A 23,017-nucleotide genomic window follows, 5' to 3' on the forward strand; every position below is an offset into this window, starting at 1 on the left:
TTACTACTGCAGAGAGAAATGTACTCTGCACCAGTTGTTGATGGCAGTGGATAGGATACAGCTTCTACACGTGCATTTATAAGCCTTCAATGAAGCTTGCAGCATCTTCTGTGTTTTATGATGGGAGCATAAAGCCATTGTGACTATCAGAACCTGCTTTGTGCAAGTTTCCAAGTTTATGGTCTATGTTTCATGTTAAGTTATTGCTTTGCCAAACTGCTTAACAAGACAGGATCCTCTTCTCTAAATGCACCGGCTGTATCTTCCAGATTTGCTAAAAAAATGTATTGTACTCCCAAGGTTTACAGTTTATCACAAATGATTCAAGTTAAGATAATTCATCAGCTTTTTTTTTTAAGTGCATTATTCAGCAAGGATTGTTCCCATGAACATGAAGTCCGTCAACCGTTTACAAGCAGGTCCTAAATGATGATGGACTGTAGTGGTCTTGGAGCTAAAAAAAATCATGCCCAAGACTTTAAAATCAACCTAAACTGGCTCCAGCAGAATTGAAAAAAAAAATGGACTTGTTTAAAAAGGATGGACTACCTAAACTGTGCCAGGCGTGTTTGAAATAAATGTAATGTGAACAGCCATGGCTGGGGGATCTCGAAAGAGAGGTCCCTGAAACAAGGCGCTCTCTCTCTATCTGTTAAGTGAACGTGCAAAGCACACAAAGAGTTAAAGCGGTCTCTGGCATTGCTGTGTAGGTTAATATCACAGCTGCCTGGTAAAGCATTATCCCAGCACCTCCCTTAACAAAAGCCTCTTTTTTTTTTTTTTGCAAACAGACTCCTACTTTTTTTCCCCCCAAGTGTCCAAAGGTGTTTACTGAACTAAATCTTCCTAAATCCTCCAATGCTTGGTTCATGGGGGGTGGGGAAAGGGATGGAAGGTGTAGAGATAATCTCTCTTTTCTTGTCCCAATGTTCCCAAATCTTCTGGGGGGGGGGGGCGGGGAGGGAGGGGGGAAGAGATCAGGAATCCGTGTCACGTGATTCTGTTCAGCTTGTAACGTCTCGGTTATTAGTACAGTTTTACTGCCCGCACTGAGCCCTAACCACTGTATGACAATCAATACTGGAAAAAAACAACATGAGCCTCTGAAATGTTCAGGCTGCTACTTTGTTAGAATGCTCCTTTGAAGTTGTATTAACACCTTAATCTATTTGCTGATGAAAACTTGTTAATATCTGAAGAGCAGCCTCTGAAAAAAAAAAATGACAATTTGGAAGGAAGAAAGAACTAGAGATGAAAACTTGTCTGCTCTGCTGTGGTTCATCCAGTGCCTGCAACTGTATATTGCACTTTAACATGTCACACATGGAGGCAGATAAAGTAAAATTTGACAGGTCTGCCTGCAAGGGCTTAAATACTCCTTACTAATCAGGATCCGTGTATAAATAAACCTCTCATTAAAAACTGAAGAACACAACCAAATCCCTTTCGTTTTTAGTTTGCCCTGTGATAAAAGACCCAAAAGGGTACCTTTCCTTCTGAAGAAATGTTAAATTACCTGAGACTATCTTGAAAGCTGCTCAAGTGAATCAACTAAAAAAAAAAAAAAATCTAACATTGCTGAACCTTTGCTGTTTACATAACTTGTTTTCCCCCCAAACTCCTTCCCCTCCCCCTCCCCGCCCCACCACACACACACACACACACACACACACACACACACACACTTCTGGAGAAAAGAAAAAACAGGATTTCTTTCTTCTTCTTCTTCTTCTCCTTTTATTTCAGGATATCATGCAATTGCTTCCTTGATGTACTCCTCTATTTTCATATCAGTCACAGCACTGAGATAAACCACTCCTGCTGAAATAGGCGGGGGCAATCTGAAATGCTCCCTTTATCTGCATGGAAGAGATTTATCTACAGCCGCAGTGAGTAAACAGTAACAGGAATCAAAAAATAATAATAGTAGGTAGCAGTCAAGAGCTGTAAGTACACACACACACACACACACACACACACACACACACCTGACTCTTAAGTATAACAGACTTCTCAGAGTAGAATCTGATCCCTCCCTGACACTTTTTACCTCAAGTGTTAGAGCGAGTGGCCATGAATAGTACAGGCATGCCATCTCGTAACACTATCTGCCTGTCAGAAGAGCCAAGGCTGGCTACAGCATAAGCTATATAAGGCTTGTAACTAAGGGAAGCCCAACAAACAGCGACAAACACCTAAGTTATTTTACTCAGCCTCCACCCCTCTGCCTTTTTTTCCCCTTCTTCTCACTCACTCTCTCTCTCTCTCTGTCTCTCTCTCTCTCCTTTTTTTCCCCTTTTCATCTTGGCTTTCTGTTGCAGAATGCAAATGTTGCCTGCCGGCGGTGAAAGGGCTGAATTGTGATTAAGAAGAAGAAGAGGCTCCTTTCTTTGTTCTCCCCTCAGGGGATGTTTACTGGGAGAGACACAGCGGATCAGATATGAAAGGCATTCAGGTCAGCATTGATGTGAGCGAAAGTGAAATCATACCTAAGGCATTCAAAAGACCGCCGTGTCAGGGGTTCAGCTAACGGTGCATCTACTCTGTGTCTTCCCTGTTAGGCAAACAAATAAAAAAAAAAAATTCCACAAGCAGGCTCAATTTGAACAAAACTACAACAAAATTATAAAACTTTCTCTCATAGAAGTTAGTGATTTCCTCTCTGATGAAGCATGAACTAAATAGGCCAACCTTTCATCAAGAATCATATACACACATAATCTCATGTCTTAAGTGTGAAACCTATAATTTTAGGTATATTCTTATTCCATTAAATGTCAAACAAATATACATAGTATATTACATATCTATTTAAATATATTGTGAAATAATGTCGCACTCTCCCTATATATAGAATAACAGTTCCTTCTGATGCAATATAATACTACACTTCGAAATTCAATAACAGTCCTGAAAATATATTTTATTTCCTTTTCAACTATTATTAACACCACTGATAACTTATTGCAGAAGATGATCTACAGAAATATTCTTTTTAAGAAGTCATTATACAGCAAGTGAAATATTTTAAGAAAATCATTAATTTCCTTATTTCCATAAGATCTTTGGATGAATAAATGTTTGGAACATACTTTTTTTAACTTTATTCTCCCCATAGCCTAAATATTCTTTCAATAGATTTTCCAAGTGGTAAACTGACTCTGTTAACATAAACGAAGACATGTAAATATAGACAGAAGTCACAAATTTCAATAAACACACAAAATCACTTCTTGAGGTACCCAAATTGATAAGCTGAAAAAATAAAGCATTTGAAAAAAAAAAAAAACCCAACAAAAATAACGCAAGCTGATTCATCTTTATGCTGAAGCCAGAATTGTCCTTGTTCTCAAAAGTATTTTACAGCATTGACTAGACCATTTCTTTTCCATTTTCACCTCTACTTTGGTAAATCCACTTAATTTCAAAATTATTTTCCAACAGTGTTTCTGCATCTTAACTTTCAGTCCCTATTCTCCATACTCTAAAAAGACAACCAAAGAGCAATCAAAAAGGTGTCGGCCTGGGCTATTCAGACAATTGCACCCTTGTGGGAATGCTGGAATGAATGGTACAGTGGACACCCCAGCACCATTGACGTTATAAACATGTAAATGAAACACATTAGAGCAGACAATCAATTGTCTGTGAGCACTGCAAACCTGCACTCCCCTTTCTGTTTGACAGGCACAAAATAGTGTCTACCTTGGGAAGCTCTGGGTTTGGAAAAAATGGACAAAGAACTTGCTTTAAAAAAAAAAAAAAAAGAGAGAGGGCAAAAATGCACCTTAAAAGCATTTGAATAGTTCAGCTGGTAAACAAATTGCTTTAAGGGAATCAACACACTAATCCCATAAGGGATGCTACACAATTTTCCTAAAGGACATTTTAGTGATCCTTTTTTTTTTCAAGCTTATCATGTATATATATATCTAGGCTCTTAATCTATTTTCATCATTTTTTTCCCAACCTGTTTTGAGAATATGTTTTGTTTATATTCAAGGATAACAGAAATTTCTTAAAACTTTTCTGTGCATCCACCAGATTGAGAGAAAATCTGGTGACAATGACTAGGAGGTGACTGAACTACCGCCACTGCTCCAATAAATGTACTATGGCAGATCACTTTTAAATATCAAAATTAGCTCTGTAGCAAAATATAATAAAAAGCTCAAGCCTGACACACATACATAAATCTTGTTACTTGTCAGAATTTCTCATGCATAAGCACAATGTGTGACATTTTCCAAAACTTAAATATTTTAGTGCCTGACATCACACATACACACACACAGACACACACACACACACACACATTTTAAAATCACAAAAATAACTGAATAATCAACTTTAAAGGCAATCGATTTGTAACGGATTTTCATGCTTGCAAATACAAATGGGGATGTGAGTATTCCCAAGATGACCTATACTTGCACAACTTAAAATCAGAAAAATCAAGTATGCTACTGCCCTAGCAAGTATCTGAGATTTTATTTCACACTCCATGAGCACACATCTATAACTTTATGCAAATATGCAAGCACAAACATTTTCTCATCAAGTAGATTCCAACACCAAAATTTTTGGGACACATCCTAACCCATACTTTTAATTCTCCAAGGCTTCTGTGATAGGGTGCCAGAAATAAGAGTTGAAAATGTAGACAATGTCTGTCTGTCTGTCCATTTTCCAGTTCACTTCACTAAGAAAACAGTGTTACACGTGTCTTATTTCGTTCTTAGTGCATGGTTTAGATCAGTACAATCAAGGTGAATTGTTTACATAAACTCTAGGGAAAAATAGACAGAACTGGGGCCAAAGAAGATTTGAACCACTTGTCCTGGCAAACTCTGATCTGCCAAAAGTAACCAGGGCTTTAGGGGGGGGAAAAAAATCCCCCGTTGTCGTGGCTGACGCAAACTTCAGAGGAGAGAGGCAGCGCTCACCTTCACCTTATTAAGACACAGTTTTAAGGAAATAAAATAGACGGGCGCCTTTTATAGGCAGCTCAAATTAAACCGCAGTAAACAGCAGGTCGTTTCATTTAAAGGCTTGCAAAGTTTAATTTTGCAGTGTTTAAGTAGACATCTAGGTTTAATAGCGAGATCTGCGCGAGGGCTGCCTGTAACTGCTGGGGTGTAATCAAGGGAGAAAGCACTTTTTTCTTTTTTTTTTTTTTTAAATAAGGGAAAGTGTTACAAAGTGAGTCAGGAGACTTGGGATCATCTGACTGAACTTGCTAAAAGCGACTGACATTCCAAGGCTTGCACTTTTATTTCACCTCCTTTCCCCTTAGATTTGCTCCTCTCTCCTCCTCCTCTCTCTTTTTTTTTTCTTCTCTGAACAGTTCTTCTCTTAGTTTATTTTTCCTGTTTGATTTGTTCCATATACTGTCCTCTTCCGTCACTTTCCTGCCCCTTCTGATCAGTTACACTGTCCAGTAAAATCCAAATCGCCGTCCCATTCTTTACATCTGATTTTGGGCACTAGCCATTCTTATGAAAGCTAGAAAGAAGCTTTGCAAAATGTGTCTTCCACTTCTAGTCTATTTTTTTTTTTTTACTTTAGTTTCATTTAAAAATAAAAAAAATACATCATTCTATTTTTTTCCCGATCACCATCTCTGCTGCATGCATTTCTCTCTCCTATTTATCCCATAGCGTTTCGAGGTATTTCTATGATTTCCGATAAGCATCATCATATTTAATGTTATCAGGAAAGACACAAGCTCAGGACTGACATCTTTTCCATGAATCCAGGAGAGAATAAAAATCCACTCAGTTTAGATAAATCCTGGCAATTCCCAAAGGGAAAGGCGTTGGATGTGTGCTTGACAAGAGAGGGAGAGGAAATGAATTAAAAAAAAAAAAAACCAACAACGTCGCCTACTTGCTTCTGAAAGCAGGGTATTTCATAGTCACCAGTAAACCAAAAGCAGCAACAACAACCCAAAAAAAAAAAAAAAAAGCAACTTGAAAGAGGAGAATTCATTTTTTTAGGGGCGTTCAGAGGAAACTAAGAAAATTTAAGGGGCCTCAGAGACTTTCCATAAAGTTTTCACACTGGCATGGGTTACCTTCAAAATTCAAATTTAACTTTCCGCTCCCAAGCGTCTGCCCCCAAGTTCTGGAAATGTTGGACCAGTGGAACACGTTCCTCTGGGTCCGGCTGAAAAGTAGTTACTGTACTGACTTGCACCTCCATTATTTCTCTGAAAATGGCAGGTTGGGGGGGCAACATGGACTAGAGGTGCAAACACCAAGCACAGCGCATGGGATATCCCTAACACACCCAGACTGAGAGAGCGACTATCAACCTGCACAGAACGAGGGGGAGAGCAGCAAACGCACACTCAGGAATATCCCAACAGCCTTGCTTTCCATCTCCCTCCTTGTCTTATTCCCACAAATGACTCTTTAACATAAGGAAATAAAAGGGGGGGCTACCTGACACAAAGCTTTTGTTACTCAGCTGATCAGCAACGTGCTTTAGATACTTGCAAGGGAAAATGCCCCACATCAGAAATTGATTCTCAGAAAATCAATAAACCAACATTTAATAATAAAAAAAAAAGAATGGAGGAAACACAAGCGAGGAGTGGGGGAAACATTACATGTAATTTTAGTGTCTGCTGAGGGATGAGGGAAAGGGGAGGTCTCCTCCACCAGGACCACCTTAAATAATGACAAGAGAACAGGGCGAAGATCCTCAAACCAGATGAAGCTAACGGGGTCGCCTTGTAGCCCATTCAGCCTGTGCCCTCCTTATTTTCGTAATCATGAGCCCAGTGAAATAGATCAAAGACAACACAAAAGGGAAGCCAGGACAAAATGAACAGTTTCTTACTAACATTCCCCTATCACTCCCCCCCAGATGGCTCGACACCTCCACCACAACAAGGCAGGAGCGCAAGAGATAGGCACAGAAAAAAAAAAGAAAAGAAACCTAAAGAACACAATGATCGCCGGCCTTCTAACCCGAATTCTGTCACCGGTGATCTTTAGTTTCTGCTTCAACTGTGTAAGTGACTATTAAGGAATCCGGGCAAAGGAAGGGTCAGGAAATCCCTTCATTGCTGCTGTTCCATGTGAAAGTTTTTTGTTTTTTTTTTTTAAGTGGAGACGGGTGAGGGGTGGGAAGTATTCAAGAGTCTGAGGCTGCACCTCAAGGGACAGAAGAGAAATCACAGAGGTACAGTTTTTAACCTGAAAAACCGAGGGGGGGAGGGGGAGGTGCTATCCGGCACTGAGCCCCCAGTTCTAATTCAGCCCAGCCCTGTTACGTTCAAGCCTGCTCACCCGCAGGGACCGAGAGAGCCACGGACGACCGTGCACTGCACACACACATACACATGAAGTTTCATTTTCCACCCACGTTACATTGAAATAAAAGTAACCCGTCATCTACATCTGTCCGTCTCCAGCCTTGCATTCAGTTTCAAGAGTTACCCAGGCCCAATCCCCACCCCCCCCCGCCCCAATCAGATCACCCAAATATACACCCTCAGCTCCCATCCCCTCCCCTTTCATCCCGCTTTTGACATAACGAGATAGGGCTTGGGGTGGTTCAGGAGAATATGAAAGTAACCGGAAAGTGCCTGGGCTGAGCGGGTCCTATAGGTTGGTGCGTTTGCGGGGATCCCGGCACCGGAGCCGACGAACTGAAACCCCCCGCTCCCCCCACCTCCCTAAAAAAAAAAAAAAAAATCAAGAAAGAAAGAACAAACAAAACAAAAAAATCTAACGGTATCAGCAGGCGAATGGAAGGAAGCAGGCTAGAGGGAATAAGAGCCCGAGCCTGCACCGTTAGACAGGAAGCAGAGGCAAGAAACTTTCAGCGTTGCATGCGAGCCCCCGCTGCCAGCTCCCCACCTCCCCACGCCCTGTGAATCCGCAGAACTAACTCCGAGAGCCCCCCCCCCCCCAAGCTGGGAGACTCTGCCGACTCCCACCCGGGAGTCGCTGAGAGAGGGGGGAGAAGGAAGCGGACGGGAGAGGAGCGCTCGGCGCCGGCTGCTGCTTTTTTTTTTTTTTTTTTTTGACACTCACTTTCCCTGGGACTCCTTTCAAGTCTCTTTTAACCTCCAGAGAAATTAGAACCGGCGATCTCGGCCACAAAGCGACTTCCGCGGCCACCCCCCACCCCCTGCTTCCCACCCCCTCTCTCTCCCGGCCGGCGTGGAAAGGAAAGGTTTCATTCGCGCTTTCTTACCGTTTTTCCTTCTCGGATTGGGTTGTTTTCGCCTCTTACACCTGGAGCCATCCGCCATGATCTGCTGCTTCATTGATAAGAGTGGATCAGATGGCAGTTCGCATGGACTCGACTCCTGATTCAGCAGCACGCAGACTCTATCTAACAACCAAACACAGCAACAATGTGGGCTTTGGTATATCCCGTTTAAATGCAGGGCGCCAAATTTAACCAATATCTATAGCTTTTATCATTTTTCTTTACTAAGAACCAACCCAGCGAGAAGAGATCCAGGCGAAACAAATTAAAGTTGCGCCCCCCCCTTCCTGGGGGTGATTTTGTTGTTGTTGTTGTTGTTATTATTATTAATGTATTTCGCTGCTGCACCAGCTCTAGGAGATCAGAGAAAAGAATTACATCTTTAAAAAAAAAAAATATGAGTCATAACTCATGACCGTGTGTGGGAATGCACAGGGCTGAGCAGTGTTTTACAGTGTGCGCTGTTTAACTCGATGCTAGGCGGACCACTTTTCTCCTCGGGAGCACTTTAGCGTGACACAGTAACTTCTGCTTAGGTTACATGAAACGCAATCGTATACAAATCGAGCACGCTTAGGCGGAAGACGGCAGTAAGGAGCGCCCTTAGACAAGGAAAAGGGACCACGTCCCCATTGACACTGGGAAGCGGAGCCCTCGCAGCCTGGGCTATTGTCTTGGCTTTCCCTCTTCATTCTCTCTCTTTCTCCCCTCTCCCCAGTTTTCATTGTGATAAAGGACAACTGTAACAACCCCCCCTCCCCCTGCGCCCTTCCCTTGTGGCAAAGGCTCTCTGTAGGAACCTCAGGTTAGATGTATCCAGTACAGAACAGAACTCTTCAAACTGTGTTTTTTAAGGCTTTGGGGGTTACAAAAGCTTGCTTGGAAAACTTTTGCATGTAAGAACAGCACTGTTCTGCATGTTAGGGGGAAATCAGTCAAAATGGGGGGCGGGGGGGGGGGCTGGGGACAATGAGGTGGGGTGTGTGTGGGGGTGGGGGGGATTGGTTAGGCTGATATGAGCCTTCTGGAATCAAGTCAATCTTGAAAGAAGATGCTGTATCTTTAAAGGGCTTTGACTTGAGGATTCGTTTAAACAGAGGCTGTAAAAGATGTAACAGATGCAAACTGTAAAACAAGGGCAATTAACCCCTACTCTTCTGAGCAATACGCATCCCAAGCTCCAACAGTCATTGTCTCCAATACAGTAAAACTTTCACAAAACCTGAACACAGCCATGGCTTATTTGCAATTTTTGTTTTCAGATGAACCCAGCTTCAGTAGCAGAGATCTGAACAGAAGATTTTTTAGAAATAGTTTGCTGTAAAGTTTTACCCCCACCCCATTCCTCCAAAGCCCAGGCTTGAAGTATCATGCAGTGTAAAATAAAATTAAAATCCACAAGCTATTAAGTGTACTTGAATATAAACAGTGTTTATAGATTGTATATGTTTAGATTTCAAAATTACATGTTAAATTGAACTTAGTTTTGTAGCTGGGTGTGTGTGTTTCTCTCTCTGTATGTGTGTCTGTGTGTGTGTGAACAGAGAGGAAAAAATATGGGCAGAAAAACTTTATCTTTACCAGCTATTTCTAACTCTGGAGTTAATAATCTCTGCACATAAGATCTTTAGCTCAGAAGATATGAAAGTGGGTACAAGATAACAAATTCAGAAGAACTTGAAACTCCCTTTCCTGTCCGTTTCCCATGGCTCTTTCACTCGACAAACCTAAATCACCAGTAGTGAAAGAACTTAGAAAAACCCACTTCAGTATTCCTTTCTGGCGTTAAACAGAACACAAAAGTTTTAAATAATTGTACGTTTTTAAGTCACCTGAAATTGTATTTTTTTGTAAAGATCTAGTCATGACTTTCACTTCTTTATTTCGGATTCCAGCAGCTGAAGTGTTATTTGACACACACACACACACTCACACACACACTCATAAATAAGCTAAAGAAAAGAAACTTATGAAAAAGGCAAAAATAATTTTTAAAAAATGCTGAAAATTAATTTGAAAAAGCTAAAAGCATGTGAGATCTTGTGAATCTTAAAAAAATAATATAAATATGTCCTGTGCATATCATACGTAGTTTTTAATCTTTGACAGGTAACTGTAAACTTTCGGATTTTGATATATTGTTTCACCTGTAGTAATAAAATGCAATGGTAAATAACATATCTACATCTTCCAATAGAACTTTAGCAGTCTGAATACCAAATTCACCTTTTTTTACCTGCATGACCAGGTACTAGGTAAAGTTCTTTCGAAACACAGCAGCCTAAAAAACTTTGTGCAGAAATCACTAAAACACCCCCAAACAATAATGCTTCCCTTTAAATCAGTTTGAAATATTTACCTGTTTAAAAAAACCAAAATAACAGTGCAAAAAAAAAAAAAAAAACCCAAACAAAACAATTAACACCTACCTGCCGAGTCCTGTTGATAGTACGCTCAAGAAATCGTGAGAAGAAGCATGAAGACCCAGAAAAAAAAAAAAAACCCGAAACCAAAAGGTGAGTGTCCTGCAGAAATGATAAGCCTTAGGAAAGCGTTGGAGGAAGGACCGTTATTCCTGCTGGGCAGGTTAGGACTGATCTCTTTCTGCCACTCCAGGAAACACAAACCTGGGGACGGACTGACGTGTTACGCCTCGTCTAATGACATTTTTTTCTTTTTCTTCTCCGTGTTACGGAGAGGAGAGACCCTGTAACACACGCCACCTATCTTTGTGGGGAGGGATAATTGAAGAGCACCAAACGTGAGCATCATGTGGGAAACGTGATCACCAAGTTTCTTCTCTGGGAAAGGATCTGGGATAGATTATACCTTGAAGTCTCCGGCAAACGCTTAGTGGAAGAAATGAAATTCCACCTCCCTCCTTCCCCCCCCCCCCCCCCCCTCCTTCCCTCCCTAGCCATCAAGTCCTTGGCATCATTATCCTCGTCACTAAATCCTACTGGATGCAAGGCTGAAAGCGTTTTGCACCAGTCACAGAACTAAGATAACCCCAAAGAACTGAAAGTTGCAGAGAAAGCTTTGCAAGATCCCGTGTCTTCAGTTAAGCAGCGTTGTCATAAAGATAGATATTTTTTTTTTTCGGCACAGAATTCTACGAACATTAAGAAGATGGTAGATATGTCAGCCCTCGGATCTTGTTTGTTTTAATCAGTCTTTTTGTTGTTGTTGTTGCTGTTTCTTCTCTACAGCCAAGCAAGATTAGATATAGGAATTAGTATAGTATTTGGATTCATTTGAGGGGCAGACATCCGTACTTGCTTATTTTTATTTAGAAGAACGTGCACATTTTTGAGTATTTTCCTTACAGAATAAAGATAATCTTTGTGTTAACCATACAGATTATTTGTTCGAGATCTTTACTTTTCTTTCAGATTTTACCACAAATCCAAAAAATTCCAAGTAAAATAAAAGTATGACAGGGAACTGCAGGAAGCAGATACATTTTTTTTTTTAGGTGAAAGTGCGTTTTTCTATGGGGTTTTTTTTTTTCTTGAAGAATAAAGGACTCCACCTTTTCACTGAAAGGATTGGGTATGCAAATCTGCGAGGGATTTCCTAGAGAATACAGCTTTCTACTGTATGGGTAATTAAATCATCAGTCAAAAGCTTCCAATGAGACGCTTCTCTCCTAATCCAATCAGGTTACGTATGTCCTAAAGAAGAAGAAAGATATTTTCAACATCTGGAAGTCAGCAATTTAGCAAGTACTGCACATTATTAACTAATTCTGAGCCTGAATCCCAGGAGACCTTTTTTTTTTTTTTTTTAAGTTTAAGTGTTCTTTACCAAAGCTCTGCTGTTTTGTTAACCAGAAAGCGAGTTTACAAAACGCACTATTGAAACTAATGCAAAAACAAATGCTGACAAATGTAAATGCTGAATAGACTTTAGCAAATCCTTAGCCTTGATCACTTCAGACACATTTCTGTAAAAAGAAAAAAATCATTGAACATCTATTTTCCTGTAAGTACTACAAATAATTTTGATATAAAAGCAATCTTCCAATTTTGTTCCCACTCCCCCATTCCCATTGAATGTTGAATTGTAGCTGATAATTATTTGGTTGGCTCACTATACCTTTTGTGCTTTGTTCCTTACATCTGCTATATTCCCATTTCTGCAGTAATCATAAGCATAAGAAGATAGATTTTGAAGGTTTTTATTTTTTTTTTTTTACAGGTACTGACACCAAATCAAGCATTAATAGGACATGGGCAGTTGTCATTCTAATAGCTTAAAAGTGCTTGCAAAATAGAAGTCAACGGCAGTGTTTAAATATTAAAATAAGTTGCTCAACCTCTCAATTGCTAGCATCACCCTGATTGAATTCTGTTGTACCCTCTAAGGCTATGTTTAATATTCCCCCCTGCAAAAATACAATTCAGACTGTGATGTAAATGCAACACTTTCATCTGATGAGAATGAACATAAAACAGGTGGTGAAAACATGATAAAAAGTCAGTGCACTCTGCTGACGTTTTAACACCAAGTGATAAGGGGGGAGGGGTGAATTAGTTGACACCTATTTTTTTCTCCAAGAATCTTTGATAGTTTGATGTAAAATTGATTGAAAAAAAATATATTTCAAATCATAATTATTTAAACCAAAGCAATTAATGTTCCTTTGCAATGTCTAGCCTAGGATAAAAATAAGTAAAGTTCTTTGATCTCCATGAGGGCTCATCAGTGACAGTGTCTGTCCTTGCTGTTTACACTGTACTTAAGGATATGATGTACAGTATGTGCGTCTTACTTACACTTTCTCAGCTCACCTAACTATCACAACATTTCAGAGCTGACATTTAATATTCTGGACTAAAAAAAACAAAAAAAAAATAGTTACAGACATATAGTGCACTGCTTTAAAAATTGAACATATAATAAATGGATTTTATTAAAGATTTGAATATTTTTTATACAGTCTGGTAGCATTAGCAGTAAACCCAACACCAGAAACTAAAAAATAGGCAGAACATACAGCAATTGATATGGTTCTACATCTTATTTTATTCTTACAAACTTCTTTTGATGCTACCTCTTTTTAGCTCCCAAAATATCAAATTATGACATTTAGGGATGCAATCCATACCTTGCTAATTTATATAACGATAAATATTCACAAAACAGGTGAAATGTATACAGTTGACCCAGACCCTACAGACTGAAGTCATTGAGGCAAGAGCAGAAAATGTGACACTTTTTAAGGAGTTCATCCAATAAAAATATAAGTATCAATTACTTCATTTATAAATGTCAAACACCTACTTCCTGTCTAAAGCGTAATTTTGTAAAATATAATAATTTCATTAAAGACACCTTACCTGCCTTTAATGTGCATCCGGATTGTATGAACAGGATGAAGCAAGTGACATGCAAACCTGTAATGCATGTTTCAACTAACCTCTTTATTAATCTCTCAAGGATTAGCGAAAGGTATACGAACCACTGCAAAGAGGTTAATGGCCATTGTTGGAGAATAAATGTTTATTTTAAAATAATCTTCAATTTACATTTTATGGTGATTTTTTTTTTCAGCCTGCCAAGTTGCAGAGCTCTTAAAGACCAAGTAACACAATCAAATGTAAACTGTCTTCTCTTTCCACTAAGGGCAAATGGTGATATAAGAGTGACATGTAGCCCTTCCATTGCATTTGGCACTGACATGCCTTTATTGTCAACCCTTTAAAAGCGCTTCTAAGGCAGGATTTATCCAGTTCATCTTTATAAATCTTATTTCTTACTGAACTGATGTCTGATGCCTTTAAGGCATTAATGAAAGGATTATTCTCATGTCCGTTATTGGTGTGGTTCAAAACGTAACACTAAACTGCTGAGCAATGGAAGGCTGGCTGCAGTGGTTTTGCATAAAAATATTGAAAAACATGGCCTAGTTAAAAGGAAAAAAAAAATCTGCACAAGTACAAACAGGAAAGTAAGATATCAGAATTTTTCTTCTCCTAAACAACAGGATTAATTGATTTAACTCCAGGTCATGGTGTTTTACTTGACTTTAGAGCCATATGGAAGACCTTAGGAATTGGAAAGGCTGATCTGAGCCTTGAAGTGAGTGGTCATTCTTTGAGAAGTCAAAAAGGCTCCTGTTGGTTCAGCCTCAAAAAGATCTGTCTCAATCGTTTGGATAACCTCCAGCCATCTCAGTGAAAAACTCCTGCAAAGCTAACTGCAGGTACTATGCAATCTTTGCCAAAAGTCTGCACCACTTGTCTCATTAGGCTTCAACACTAATTTATTGATAAACCTTTCTGAGCTGCCATCTCATTCTCATTTCCTATACAAATGGCCGTGCCGCAGGTCTTGAATGATTTCCGGTTCCTGGAAAAAAGTGAGCTATGGCAGTAAGGGGAAGTGCCGTAATTGTATTGCTGTGAAGATCCGGCCAGACTTCAGCACAGCTAATGGCAGGAGGGTTGGATGCTGACAAATTAGAGTTTTCTATATTAACATGATGCACAGAAGTAAAAGAAATATATGCAGTAGGCCACTTACACATACAGCCAAAATGAGTTTTCTCTATGTGCTATAGTTTTCCCTTCTCCCCATTGTTCTACATTTTGGTAAAGGTTGGAGCCTTTTCAGTTTTCATTCTGTGATCTTGGCTCCACCACTTCTACTGAGAAGCTGTTCCATGCATCTATCATCCTTTCTGTAAAGAAATATTTCCTTAGATTACTCCTCAGTATACCCCCTTTCATGCTCATCCCATGATCCAAGCTTCCTTTCTGTTGAATGAACCCACCTCCTGCGCAGTGATAACTTGGAAGTACGGTGTCTTCTAAAAATATTCACACCCTTGCACATTTTTCACATTCTGCAGTCTAAAGTACACAATTCACAATGCATTACAATAGGAATTTGTTTCACTAATCTGCACAACATAATCTACACTTTCATTGTGAAAGAACAATTATAGATATATTCCAAAAGTAATTAAGAATAAAAAACAGATTTTTGATTGCTAAGTCATCATACCCCTTGACTCAATATTTGGTGGAAGCCCTTTTGCAACAATAACAGCCATGAATAATTTCAGATAAGTTTCTACCAACTTTGCACAATGGGATGGTGCAGTTTTTGCCCATTCATCTGGGTAGAAGAGTTCTTAAAAGTTGGCAGGGGGATCATCTGTGGATTGCAATCTTCAAGCCTTACTAGAGATTTTCTATCGGATTCAGGCTTAGGCTTTAACCACTCAAGCACATTCACTATCTTCTTGCTGATCCACTGCAGTGCACTGTTGCTTTGCTTTGTCTTTAGACTTACTATCCTGCTGAAAGGTGAATCATCTCCCCAGTCTCTGGTCTATGGCAGAGCACCCAGTTTCCTGCGATTCTGTAGCTGTGGTAAGGGTTTCTAAATTTGGTCTTTGCCACAGCAGTGGTCGGTCCTAGGAAAATGTCCACAAGCTGAGTCCAAAGAAATATGCATTGGTGGCAGTGGGATGGTGCATTGTTCTTCTTCCAGTCTCTACCACCCCTGGAAGAGAAATGTATGGCACATTGCTTACCTGCCGCTCATCTGCCTCCTCAATCCTCTCCCTCACTCTTCTTATCTGGAAATTGGAGGATGGCAGCCTTGCTTGCAGTGCCTTGGGCAATGTCCTCCTTCTCTTCTGCTGCTGGCTCTGAGTCGCATTTGACCCAGAGATGCTAGCAGTAGAGAAGGAGGAGGAGAAGAAGGAAAAGGAAGAGGATGACGTGGCCCAAAATGCTGCAAGCAAGGCTGCCATCCTCCTATTTCCAGATAAGGAGGGCAAGTGAGGGGATCGGGGAGTCAACAGGAGTAAAGGGCAATAAGGAGATTGGGCGTGGTGGATCAGGAAGCAAAGGAGGATGGATCATTGGGTGGCAAGCAGGAGCAGAGAGTGAGTGAGGGGATAGGGGGGGAGGGCAGGGAGCAAAGGAAGATGAGTGAGTGGATCAGGGGCAGCAGGAGCAAAGGACAGTGAGTGAGTGAGTGAGGGGATCGTGGCAGGTAGGGAACAATGAGGAGTGAGGGAGGGAATTGTGAAGGGGTGGACCAGCAGGAGTGAAAGAGAGTGAATGAGGGGATTGTGGGGCGCAGGGAGCAAAGGAGAGTAAGTAACTGAGGGTATATTGAGGGGGAGGGGGAGGGAATCATGGGGGAGGGGCATAGGGATAAAGAAGGGGGAGAGAGGGAATAGAGTGAGGGGACGGGGAGGGAAGTGAATGAGGGAGAGTGAGAAGATCAGAGGCAGGTAGACTGTATCTAAGGGGTTCACTGTGGGTGCAAGTGGAGTGAGGAAATTGGGGGTGGTGGTGTAGGAAGTGAGTAAGAGGATTGGAGAGGATATTGGGGTGTGAGGGAATCAAAGAAGCTTTGGAGGGATAAGGGAAAGAGGGGATGGGGTGTGATTGTGAGAATTGTGGCTTCCTTCCTTTTCCAGCCCATCCTAATCTTCCCTCTTCCCTCCTTCTCTTCCAGCACCTTTCCCAATAGTCCCTTCCTCATTCCTGATCCCTCTTCCAAACCCTGCCCTCCTCTCAATCCCTTTCCTTATCCTCCCTGAATCCCCATCCTCTCCTCCTTCTCCACCGTCTATCCTCCTCTACCTTTTATCCTTCTACCTCTCCTTCTTCATCCTGCCTTCATCTTCATTTCCTGCCTCAGAGCTCCCCTTTCCCTCTTCTGAGGTATCCTCTCTTCATGTTTCCAGATCCCTTTCCCTCCTTCCTCCCAAGCCCCAATCACTAAGACCCCTCTTCCTCAAAAGAACCAAATAAATTAACTGGACGCAGAAATGTCAGGAAACAACTTTGTTTTATATAATGTTTAAAAAAAAGTACATTATTTAAATTGCAAATACATGCAAATGCATGCAAATTTGCCACACAATTGCCACAGAATTTTAAGAAGTCTTCCACAGAATATACCAACTCTTGCCGCAGAATATTGATAAAATCTGCCGCATGAAACCGAGGATTCTGGTCTATGGCAGACTGGAGCAGGTTTTCCTCCAGGATCTGCTTGTACTTTGTTCCATCTATCTTCCTCTCAATCTTCAGAAGCCTTCCTGTCCCCACTGCTGCAAAGCATCCCTTTCAGATAATACAATGCTTTGCTGTAGGGATGGTGTTAGTAGTGTGATGGACTGGGTTTGATTTGTGCCACAAATATTGCTTGGCACTGAGACAAAAAAAGTTCCACCTTGGTCTCTTCCTTTGCAAATGCTATGTGGCACATCTTATGACTTTCCTTCGGCCGCGGCTTCCTTCTTGCCACCCTCCCACCCAGGCCATGTTCAGTTCATGGAGTAATCTTGAAATTGATGAACAGTCAATATTTTCCCCGGTCTCCATAGTTCTTTGAAAGTAATCTTAGGCCTCACAGGGAACCTCTGCAGCAGTTTCCTTAGCCCACAAGTTACTGACTTTACAATGATGGACCTGACAGTGTCCCAAGGGATACTGAAAGACTTTGCAATTTCCCTCTAATCTTCCCCCAATCCTTACCTTTGAATAACGATATCCCGGCCTTCTTTCAGCAGCACTTTCTATGGCATGTTGTGACCTTTGCTTTCAGCTCACTTCATACAAGATAAACAGTTTGATTCTTTATCCAGTACTCCGGTCATTTCAACCACTGTGATTGGACACAGGTGGGCTCTATGTAACTTATTATGGACCTTGTTAAGGCTCATTTGGGTTTGCTAGAACAATGGTTGTGTAGTCTTCTGCAGTCAAGAATTTGGGGCTTTTATATTCTGTTACTTTTGGAATATTTCTACAATTGTTCTTTCATAATGTCAGCATAGTGTTTTACATTTAGCCGTGAAATAAATCCCTAATTTAATGGATTTCGATTTGTATTGTTTTTAGACAGCAGAGTGTGAACAATGTACAGGGGTGTGAAGACTTTTGCAAAGCAACTGTATTTAAATGCCTCTATCATATCTCCTCTATGTCATCTTTCTACTGTGGCCGGGGCACTGAACCTGGAGTCCATGAATGGGCTTCACGGGGGTCTGAGAAGCGTGCACAAAAGAAATTTTGTGTGCATGTGTTTATGTGCATTTTTCTAGGGAGGCTGTCTCTAGCTTTCATCAGATTCTCAAAGAGGTCCATGACCCAAAAAAAGGTTAAGAACCACTGCTCTAGGGCATATATGTTTAGATCTTTAGGTCTGTCTCCTTATACTTGCAGGCCACCTTCTGCATTTTCTCGCAGCAGTGCTCTGTGCTGAAACAGCACAGGAGGCCTCCACCTCCACCCTTTTGGCACGTAGGCAGCAGTGACTGTCCTCTCTGATACGGCCGGGCCCTGGCTTGGAATGCCCAGCATTTTCGTGGCTGCATTTTATATTTCTAGCAAATGTTAAACTGGATCTCCAGTAACAAAATTCCTAAAGAATCTTCATGCAATCTCTGAGGGCTGGAGAGCATGCCATAAACTTGTATTGTTTTAGAGAGTGACTTCAGCAGTTCAGCATATTTAGAGATAAAATTTAAGCTATGGCTCTTTAAGTGTTTGCATTATTGTCATTGTGATATTATTTACATTTTTTTTCATTGTGCACAGGAAGTAAATGAAACATTTCACCTCATTCTTTTAAAATAAATAAATCAAGCTCACACATTTGGAATTTCAGAATGGAGGCATATTTATTTACTTATCATTACATTCAGCTTATGCCTTTTACTGGTAGTTCAAGGTGAGTTACATTCAGGTACTGTAGGTATTTCCCTGTTCCCAGAGGGCTTACAATTAAGTTTGTACCTGAGATAAGAGAGGGCGAAGTGACTTGTATATACCCTTCTGGGCTGAGAGATAATGATGGATTGTCTGTGGAATTGCAACATTACAGGTGAAAATGAAGATAGGGTTAGAGTAACAAAAGGTGTAGATAATTCTTAAATATCAATTTTAGATTAATATCTAAAGATAAGAGGCCCAATTCATGCTCTTTATTGGTGGGCACGAATCATGGCAATATTCTACTATATAGCTAATTCTTTCATCTGTAATTAATATTGCCAGTTTAGATTGAATAACACAGACATACATGCCTGCCTATTGACTGCATACATTATATGAATTGCCCTCAAGATATGTAAATATGCAGATGAGCATTTTGCCGGCGCAGAGGACACAAAATATAAAAGAGCAATGCTTTGAAATAGGGCTAACCAATTAATTCTGGAGGAGATAGTAGTTTTCATAGGGATAAGAAGGGTGAATGTGGACATTTTGACCAGTTATCCAGGTTTATTTCAAAATTCCCATTTTTTGTACTGTGGAATAGTATGCCAGCTTGAGAAAAATTAACATAGGGAAAAGAAAAATTGCCAAGAGGATGGAGATGCTATATAATATTGTGACCGGATCCCCCAGTCCATCACTATATGCCTTAGTTCCCTTTTCTTAAACATCTTGAGCTATCCATCTCCTCTTACTCTCCTCCCACCTAGGAGAGCCGGGATTGGTTGCTCATGCCCTTTATAACCAGCCATTTTGTAGTAAGAGGTTTGGCTAAGGTCAGTGTAAAGCAGACACCAGAGAGACAAGACGTAGTTTTTTCCCTCCATGGTGAGGCCTCCCTGCCTAACCAGTTTCCCTTTTTGGAGGGGGATTCACTGTGCACAACCTGCCAGTGGACTCTAGGTATTTTAGTTGCAGTAAGGATATCTTTTTGGCCTGAATCCTTTTTGAACTTGCACTCCTTGACTGAAGACCAGTGTGAGCCCATTCTCTCCCTGAATGAGGCAAGCACGTGTGACAGGCTTGGCTGTGTGAGGTGTGTGAAGACTGGAAGAAGGACTGCATTTCGCTCTGTCCCTTTAAGGAAGGTCATCCTTGCTGGCTGGATTCAGAGTGCAGAGGCTGAACCCATTCTCCCCATGAATGTGGCAAGCACCTGTGACAGCAGAAGTCAAGTCTAGAAAGTTTTTTTGTAGAAGAAAGTATAACTTTTTTGTTGTGAGGAGTTTTTTTTTTATGGCCACCTCTCTTCACTGGGAACTTGGCTGGGTCAGAAGGTTCCCATTCTTAAGACTTTTCTACCCGAGAGCTGACCAATGCAGAATAACTACAAGGAGAGAAGTAAGATCAAGGAGACCACATCTGGATCGCCAAAAAACATGGGGCCAGGATGCAGGGCTGGATGCGCGTGAAGATGCTGGACTGTAAGGTAGGAGTTTTGCTATGCCGAAGGGGATCCCTGACCTAGGAATCCCAGTTAAGCCACTAGGAGAGTGTTGAGGGCACAATTCACACCACCATGGGAAGCTCAACCAATTTGCTGAAATAAAAGGACATCTACCCACAGTGAAACACTCCAACTGTAACAAATTCAGCTGTAACTGCACAAGTGTTTAAAGATGGACTTTATTTTGCCTTAAACTAATCAGTAAGTTATTATTTAACAGCTAGTTCTTGGTCCTGCCTGATTTTTTTTTTTGGTTTTTTTTTGCAGCTTCTCCTTTCCGGGGATGCCACAGCTACAAACACTCATACAGGATCACCCACCTGTCTGGGCCTTAGATGAGAGTCTGCCTCTATAGAAAGATTGCCCCCAGGGATCAAGAGCCGTATTGCCAATATTCAAAATGGCGCCGGCGCTACTTTTGCCCTCACTATGTCATACGACCCGTATGACATAGTGAGGGCAAAAGTAGCGCCGGCGCCATTTTGAATATTGGCAATACGGCCCGAGTGCAGGAGGTCGCTCCCGGACCCCCATCAGGTGACAGGAACCAAAATGGCGCCGGCGCTACCTTTGCCCTGTCATATGGTAAGGGCAAAGGGCCACCGGCGCCATTTCTATTAACGCAGCCGTGGCCCGAGAGTGGGAGATCGCGCCGGGACCCCCCCTCCCCCCACTGGACCCCAGGTAATTTAAAACATTTTGGGGGGGTTCGGGAGGGTGGGGGATTTGTTTTAAAGGGTCGGGTGGGTTTTAGGGTTGTTTTGGTGTGCCGGTTTTCCCGCCGATTTACGATTTGACAATTTTTTAACAAAAAAAACCATGACGATCAGATTTCCCTCCCCCCCAGCCAAAAATCGATCGTTAAGATGATCGATCACTCGATTCACATCCCTACTGGTTATTCCTCTCTATGCAGCCCAGCATTCTTCTGGCTTTAGCTGTCACCTTGTCACATTGCTTCACTGTCTTCAGATCTCTAGAAACTATTACCCCAGGTTCCCTCTCCTGCTCCATGCACAACAGCCCTTCACCTCACATCACATACAGCTCTTTTGGATTACCACACTCCAGATGCATGACTCTGCACTTCTTGGCATTGAATCCCATCTGCCATATCTTCAATCTTGTTCAAGCTTCCTTAAGTCGCGTCTCATTCTCTCTACTCCTTCCAGCATGTCCATTCTGTTGCATATCTTAGTACCGTATCATCTGCAAATAGACAAACTTTACCTTCTATCCCTTCTGCAATGTTGCTCACAAAGATATTGAACATGACTGATCCCAACACTGATCCTTGTGGCACTCTGCTTAATACCATTCTCTCTTCAGAGTAGGTTTCATTTACTATCTCATGCTGTCTTCTCTCCTTCAACTAGTCTGTTGTCCACAACATCAATTCCCTCCCTCCCCCTCCTGTCCTACCCATTCAGTTCAAAACAATATGAAGAAAAATAAAATAAAACCATAACAAATAAAATAAATAAGTAAATACAGGATGGGATACATTATGCAAAAGATCAGCAGGCAACATACATTTATGAAATTTGTAGAAAACTACATCCATCTCACATTAGGCACCAAATATTACAGAAAAGGTTTCCACAGTGCCACATGAACATTTTTTGTTTTGTTCTGTTTTTAGGTCTGCTGTTCTATATTCCATAATCATCAAGTCAAGCAGTTGAGAGTGCCACATCTCAAGATCAAGAGAATGTGGCTCTAGCCATTGGGAAAGAATACACCATTTTGCCATTAAACGGGCGTTAATGAGAAAGTATTTATGGATCTTACTCATTCCTTGTTTATGTGAGACATAATGCAGCAAAGCAAAGCTACAATTTAAAGAGATTGTTTTTTTAAGCCTTCCAGACAGACTTCCAAAGACAATGGACTAGAGTGTCAACCAGTAGAGAACATTTCTTGCATTGATCCGAATCAGTTATGTTCATATGCTTTGCTCGGACAGGGGAAAATATTATTCTGTGTAAAATACAAAATTGTTATTCACATAACAGCACATTCTCTCTACATTAATAAATGAACTGCAAGTCTCCATGTTACCTCCATCTATGTCAATATGTAGATCATTTTGCCAAACCCCTTTCTAGCAAATTTAACAGAGTATGTTCATCTAAATTAGATAAATATTTGTATAAAGCAGATAAAAAATGTCTATGGCCAGGATTCATCATTCCTTGCGGAAGGGGTGAAGGGGCGAAGAAGGGGTGGTCGGGCGATAGCCTGCAGCTGGCCACACCACGGTGGTGCGGATTCACCTGCTGCGGTGTGGCCGTGCTGCACACTATCGCGGGCATAGCGCCACCATTAAAGGTGGTGCTATTTCCTGCACTACTGCTAGCGATAATGTTCTAAACATTATCGCCAGCAGCGGTGCCACCGGCCTATTTCCCTAATCGCCTCCCTAACTCCTCCACCTAATTTGAATGCTACTGCCGAGATAAGGCCATTATCGAGTGCGTTAGGGCCTTATCGCGTGTGATAAGGCCCTAACATACGTGATAATGGCCTTTCACACGTTGGAAAATAACTCTGTATGTTTGTAACACATTCGCATTAAAGCATT

At 41.2% G+C, this 23,017-nt stretch overlaps 1 protein-coding gene and 1 long non-coding RNA gene across 5 annotated transcripts in view; one reads left to right on the forward strand and one right to left on the reverse strand.

Moving 5' to 3' along the window:
* Positions 1-11,062, reverse strand: part of ZEB2 (zinc finger E-box binding homeobox 2) — a 220,513-nt gene extending 209,451 nt beyond the window's left edge. For 2 of the 4 annotated variants that reach the window (XM_029605419.1, XM_029605417.1), the window contains exons 1-2: positions 10,659-11,060; positions 8,212-8,352 (exon numbers count right to left, since the gene is read on the reverse strand). In XM_029605419.1, the coding sequence (XP_029461279.1) occupies positions 8,212-8,284 (73 nt within the window). In that variant the 5' untranslated portion in view covers positions 8,285-8,352; positions 10,659-11,060. Of the gene's footprint in view, positions 1-8,211; positions 8,353-8,465; positions 8,572-10,658 lie in introns of those variants that run through there. The other 2 variants (XR_003857336.1, XM_029605418.1) reach the window with 2 other exon arrangements.
* On the forward strand, positions 1,869-23,017 carry LOC115093551. The gene is made up of 3 exons (XR_003857337.1): positions 1,869-1,889; positions 2,322-2,455; positions 22,076-23,017. It is a non-coding gene; the product is annotated as an uncharacterized LOC115093551 (long non-coding RNA).

This window comes from Rhinatrema bivittatum, chromosome 6 (genome assembly GCF_901001135.1).
Source record: "Rhinatrema bivittatum chromosome 6, aRhiBiv1.1, whole genome shotgun sequence".
NCBI lineage: Eukaryota > Metazoa > Chordata > Amphibia > Gymnophiona > Rhinatrematidae > Rhinatrema > Rhinatrema bivittatum.